Below are 6,234 nucleotides of genomic sequence, written 5' to 3' on the forward strand. Positions count from 1 at the left end.
ACCTTTGTTAAACCCATGGTACCCCCTCCAAATAGGATGTGTGGATCTAAAAGATGATGGACTTACATCACTGGAGCTGAGGTTCATGGAGCGAGCTAACGCCAGGTTCATGGCATCAGGCAGCAGGGTGTAATTATGGAAAGGCTGCTTGTATCCTGCATATGTCTGAACCTTTGAGGCGCTTTTGGCCTGCAAAACACTCAACATGTCCACAGGGGAGTGGTACTTCAGCTTGATCTTGTGGTAATCCTTCTTGTAGTTCCTCTCGCTCTGCATCTTAGCCACCTCCATGTAGTGCACCAGCAAGGGGTCGTCCTTGAGGCTACGGAAGCCAACATGGTGGCCCTTTGCTTTTTCATATGCTTTTTTGTATTGGTACTGTGATCAAAGAACAGTGGATTCTAATCAGTCCAGTACATTCATTGTGTAAATGCAAATGTTTTTTTTTTTTTTGGTACTGCTGAACAGCAACTTCAGCATTTTAATGCGAGATACATTTTACACTTACGTTGCTGGCAATGTGTCTTCCTTGTTTAGCAGCAACAATGGAAATAGCATCAGCTTTCATGTCATAGCCTTTAGCAATGTCCACAAGCCACTGTGCCTTGTAGTGTGACTGTAAAATAAGAGTTTTTTAACATCTACATTATTTTAGTGTTTCATTGGCAATAATAATATTACCGATAATAAATACTATTTTCTAAATAAAATGCAATTAACTGATAAGGTCATAGCATAAAAACAATGAAAAAAATAAATAAAAGAAATGACATGAGGGAAAAAAACAAAACAAAACAAAACCTGCAAGAGACTTTAGTGGTAACACAATTAGGCTGAATGCACTGAGGACTGTTAATGCAATAGCTAACCTGAACTAATAATGAAACAATGCTAACACTGAATCCTATTAAAAAGTGTTTCTCGTTTATTTAATTTAGATTTGATATGCTTTTGTACTCACCTCACTCATAGTCTGAGCATTATATTTGGCCTGCAGGAACTCTGGGGCATCAGCTGGTAGATTGTAGGTGTGCATAAATTTCTCTCCAGAGGCTTTATAGGCAGCCTAAAATGAAATGAAAAGCAAACAAGAACCCATAAATCAGTTTTAGATCATCATTCTGGTTATCATTCACAATAAACTATTGAAGTATACTTACTTTATTTTGTAGTTTTGTGTTGTTCATGGCCAAAACCATGTTCATCTGATCTGTTAGACTGGTAAATTTTAGCGTACTGGGGTGAATTCTGTATGACCTCTCATCAAGGGCTTTATTGGCAGCCTTGGCCTTCTCAACATCTATAGAACCTATGGGAACCCAGCCTGCTCCTTTGAAGATGTTGTTGAAATCTGATTTGTACAAATTCTATGGATAAAATGTGATCTGTTAATCATTTTGTCAAAACAGCAATCATCCTAGGTTTAAGTATCGGTTTAGCCTTATTTAGTTGTGCTTACATCACTCTGGATCTCCATCATGTTGCGAGCCAGTTCAACGTGCATGGCATCAGGCAGCAGGGTGTAATTATGGAAATGCTGCTTGTATCCTGCATATGTCTGAACCTTTGAGGCGTTTTTGGCCTGCACAAAACTCAACATGTCCACAGGGGAGTGGTACTTCAGCTTGATTTTGTGGTAATCCTTCTTGTAGTTCCTCTCGCTCTGCATCTTAGCCACCTCCATGTAGTGCACCAGCAAGGGATCGTCCTGGAGGCTACGGAAGCCAACATGGTGACCTCTAGCCTTCTGATAAGCAAGCTTATACTTGTACTATAAAAAAACAACACAACACAGTTGCATAAAAGTCAACAAGGCACTCCAACAATTTAAATATAAATAAATTAAATGTATGCTTGCTTACATCACTGGCAATATCCCTAGAGGATTTCGCAGCAACAATAGGAATGGCATCATGCTTCATTTGATGTCCTTTCAGAAGATCCTGCTTGTGTGCGTAGGTATAGTATGTCTGCAAAGACAAAAGAAAACACAAGCTTCCTTGATACTGTTATCCATCTCATTGTCATATACAGTATAAAATATGCAGCATTCTTACCTTGCTGATATTGACAGCGTTGTATTTGGCTTGCATAAGCTCTGGTGCATCAGCAGGGAGATGGTAAGTGTGCATGAACTTCTCACCACTGGCTTTGTACAGCCTCTGGAAAACAAAATTGACATGATTCAGAAAGTAAACATAAATGAAACATATTTAACCTTCATTATGGACATTTATCAAGGACACCAAACAACAGCATGCATTTGTCCCTCACATCGCTTAGCTGCTGTGCATTCAGTTTGGCTTGTTCCATGACTGGGGTATCCAGAACGCTGGTGAACTTGATAGTGTCTGGGTGCTGCCTGTACTTCTTCTCATTGAGAGCTGCACCAGCAGTCTTTGCCTTTTCAACATCCAGAGAACCGATGGGGATCCAGCCAGTGCCCTTTACGTAGTTCTCATAATCCTGTTTATACTGGACCTAATGGGATTAAACAGGGCATATCAGTTAACACATTTACAGAAATACAAACTTTAACACATCTTTTATACTATATTATTTATATTTTAACATATTGTAAGATATAATTTATTCCTGTGATGGCAAAGCTGAATTTTCAGCAGAACATTACTCTTCAGTGTCACATGATCTATCAGAAATCATACTAATAAGCTTGTGGAAAGTGTGATACGTTGTTTTCTGGATACTTTGATGAATAGAAATAGAATAGAAAAATAGATATAATGTATCCTTGTGAATGAAAGTATTCATTTCTTTTTTTCTTAATTTTCTTACTTACTAAGTTCAAATTTTTTAATTGTATTGTATATGGTCTGTATAATCAGTGTTAAGAAAAAAAGTATGATGCTACAGTTTGTGTAAATCTAGATTTGAGAGTCACATAAAGAGTTTAAGATGATTAAATGTTTCTTACATCACTGGAGCTGAGGTTCATGGAGCGAGCTAACTCCAGGTTCATGGCATCGGGCAGCAGGGTGTAATGATGGAAATGCTGCTTGTATCCTGCAAATGTCTGAACCTTTGAGGCATGTTTGGCATGCGCGACACTCAACATGTCCACAGGTGTATGGTACTTCAGTTTAGCCTTGTGATAATCCTTCTTGTATAGTTTATCACTCTGTATTCTAGCCACCTCCATGTAGTGCACCAGCAAGGGGTCGTCCTGGAGGCTACGGAAGCCAACATGGTGGCCTCTGTCCTTCATATACTTCTTCTTATACTGAACCTGAAAGGTATGGTAAATCAACAGTTTATTTAATATTATTCTGTTCCACACTGCAGTTTTCTGTCCATCTGTCTCCTTTATGGACTTATGAAAGGATCTCTTACATCACTAGCAGCATGTCTTGCTGCCTTTGCAGCTTGTACAGAGATGGCGTCAGGCTTCAAATCATACCCCTTTGCAATAGTCTTCAGCCATTCAAGCTTATAGTATTTCTGAAAAGCAGAGATGCAATAGATATACAGTCACCAAATTTGCAAAAAATAATATGCCAAATACCATGAAACATTAGGGCATTTTCACTTACATCGCTTATGTTGTAGGCATTACACCTGGCCTGAAGTAACTCTGGGACATCAGGAGGCAGGGAGTTTTTCTGAAGGATTTTATCCAGACCTTTCTTATAGTGCAGCTATAGTGGGGAAAATATTCACAGATCACATTAACGTGCTGGTTTAGCATTTATTCAGAGCAACATTTAACCATGTTAATTGTTTTTGCTTACATCACTTCTTATCATCTGGTTGACTTTAGCCTGCAGCTGGAGAGGGTGGTCATCTATAGCAGTAAAAGGTACGGTGTCTGGAAGCTGCCTGTATTTTTTCTAAGTAAGAGAAAGAAATTTTAAAGTTACATTATTGATGACCACAGAAATCAATTGTTTAAATGGGTAAAAACAGGAAGTGGCATACCTCACTTAAGATCTCCCCTGCTTTCTTGGATTTCTCAACTTCCATAGAGCCGTAAGGCACCCAAGGCGTTCCTTTGACATAGTTATTGTAGTCGTACTTGTATCCATTCTGTGGTTACAAATGACAGAAAAATCAGTAACACAAAAAATTAAAGGTATGATTGATCACCTTTTGCTATATGGACTTGGTCATGTTCATAAACATGAAAAAAAAAACGTATTTAGTTTAGAAAATCCATTTAAAATGTAAATAGGCTGCACATTAAAGTCGTGTTCATAAAGACCTCATCAAATTAAATTGGTATTTGTGGCTTTATTCCATGTCTTTTTGAATAGAGAAATCATCTATATTCTGGAGTACTCTATGAAGTGTGATCTTTTAGCAGATATATTCATTTAAAATTATGTCTTTTTCTTTCAGGACCAAAATGGCCCAAAAATATTGATGACTAATCCTGCACTCTAAAATGTTGAATACTCAAATTCTTAAATATTAATGATACAAACCACTTCTGACTAGAATTTATTTATTTATTATGATATAAAAGAACATCAGGCAGTCAGCTAAGAGGAAAGACAGTTAAATGCATAAATCTAAATGTAATGTAAGACTTCTGTCTATAATAGCATGGTTTGCATGGTTCTCAGCTGTGATGTTAGGCTATTGGCTATTTAAAAAAGACAATCTTTTCAATGAGGCTTTCTCACCAAACTTCATGTTTAAATAGGAAATACTTCAGTACAGGAATGACAATTGCACTTGTCAACACTGAACTTGTGAATATGTGCTCATTCCAGTGTGTCTAGAGCAGCAGGGATCCTTACATCACTCTGAAGAGCATTGGCCTTCTTTGCCTGGTCCAGTGGTATGCTGTCATAAGGGAGGAGGTAACGGTTTGGGATATTCTTATAGCCAGTCATGCTGGCAATGGCCTGAGATTTCTTAGCAAGTGTCACAAGCATCATGTCCAGTGGAGTATGGTACTTGGTCTTCATCTTCTCATAGTCTTTCTTGTACTCGCGCTGTTCAGAAATATTTCGGAGGATCAAAAAACTTCACGGTTGGGTATACAAGTTATCAGTAATGCACTAGCTGAACCGTACCTCACTTTGGATCTTAGCAATATGCACTGAATGCATGATCTTAGGGTCATCTTTGATGCTGAGGGCCCCAATCATATGTCCTCTGTTCTTCTCATATTCCTTCTTGTATTTCACCTAAAATTAAAGTCCATATCAGTGTCACAATTACCTGAAATATTTTTCATTGTTTTGTTACACACTGTCATTCAAATGACCCAAATATTCCATTTACTTACATCGCTGGCAATGTTAGTGTGAGCACGGGCTGCAAGGATCGAAATTGCATCCCCTTTCACCTCAAATTTCTTTGCTTTTGCTTTTTCCCATTCAAACTTGTAACACGTCTGTGAACATGAAATAGAGAAAGTAATGCATTATGATCAGGTTTTAGTCAAATTCACTGCTATGAATGAAGATGGAATGAACTTACATCACTAAGGTTATACGCATTAACTCTAGACTGAATGAAGAAAGGGTAATCAGGAGGAAGGTAACACTTAAACTTCTCCTTCTCATACTTTTCCTTGTAGTTGAGCTGTAAAAAGGAGAAAAAAAGTCAATGATAATATATTCTACATCAAACTTATAACTATAATGGCTAGTAAAAATTTTATCTTACATATCATGTTCATACACAATTATGTATACAGTATATAGAGTCACACGGTCCTAGTAAATTTCCCAGTATTTTCTGAGTGCTCCATGATTGTGGTGTTCAGTGAAGCAGGATGAGCTTGATGAACACCACTAGATGGCTCTTCACTCCTCAGTCTCAAAAGGATTGGCTTTAGTTGTTTATTAGGCTTTGATTGTCTGTGACTTACCACTTGAAATAGCACAGACAACAGCTCTAATAATATGTCTAGGGATTTACTCTATTGTCAGCGGGACTGAGATGACAACTGCACTCTAATGAATGCTGGGATTTTTCTAGGGCAACTTTTGACAAGGTCCATGAACCACCTGGTAAACTTGGTTTCTTTGGTTTTATTTAGTCATAATAATTAAAGTTTTTTACGTACATCACTCAGCTGTTTGGCGTTGACGGCAGCTTGCACTAGAACAGGTGAGTCTGTCACCTGTGTGAACTTCACCTTGTCTGGATGCTGACGATAAACTTTCTGCAAAAAGAAACACACACACACACACACACACACAAAATCACCTAATGTCAGGTTCTGTACCCACCCCATTAAAGTAGGTATATATATATATA

The 6,234-nt window shown here is 37.9% G+C and overlaps 1 protein-coding gene across 1 annotated transcript in view; it reads right to left on the reverse strand.

Annotated features, from left to right (window-relative positions):
* Positions 1 to 6,234, reverse strand: part of LOC107555350 (nebulin-like) — a 59,987-nt gene that overhangs the window by 46,752 nt on the left and 7,001 nt on the right. The window contains exons 12-29 of the mRNA XM_016238106.1: positions 6,041 to 6,139; positions 5,449 to 5,553; positions 5,255 to 5,362; positions 5,040 to 5,153; positions 4,761 to 4,958; positions 3,937 to 4,044; positions 3,750 to 3,848; positions 3,552 to 3,656; positions 3,352 to 3,459; positions 2,936 to 3,247; positions 2,275 to 2,481; positions 2,058 to 2,162; positions 1,863 to 1,970; positions 1,460 to 1,771; positions 1,161 to 1,367; positions 962 to 1,066; positions 509 to 616; positions 67 to 378 (exon numbers count right to left, since the gene is read on the reverse strand). Of these exons, the coding sequence (XP_016093592.1) occupies positions 67 to 378; positions 509 to 616; positions 962 to 1,066; positions 1,161 to 1,367; positions 1,460 to 1,771; positions 1,863 to 1,970; positions 2,058 to 2,162; positions 2,275 to 2,481; positions 2,936 to 3,247; positions 3,352 to 3,459; positions 3,552 to 3,656; positions 3,750 to 3,848; positions 3,937 to 4,044; positions 4,761 to 4,958; positions 5,040 to 5,153; positions 5,255 to 5,362; positions 5,449 to 5,553; positions 6,041 to 6,139 (2,820 nt within the window). The remainder of the gene's footprint in view (positions 1 to 66; positions 379 to 508; positions 617 to 961; positions 1,067 to 1,160; positions 1,368 to 1,459; positions 1,772 to 1,862; positions 1,971 to 2,057; positions 2,163 to 2,274; positions 2,482 to 2,935; positions 3,248 to 3,351; positions 3,460 to 3,551; positions 3,657 to 3,749; positions 3,849 to 3,936; positions 4,045 to 4,760; positions 4,959 to 5,039; positions 5,154 to 5,254; positions 5,363 to 5,448; positions 5,554 to 6,040; positions 6,140 to 6,234) is intronic.

Source organism: Sinocyclocheilus grahami, unplaced genomic scaffold, assembly GCF_001515645.1.
Source record: "Sinocyclocheilus grahami isolate Dianchi unplaced genomic scaffold, SAMN03320097.WGS_v1.1 scaffold532.1, whole genome shotgun sequence".
Classification (NCBI taxonomy): domain Eukaryota; kingdom Metazoa; phylum Chordata; class Actinopteri; order Cypriniformes; family Cyprinidae; genus Sinocyclocheilus; species Sinocyclocheilus grahami.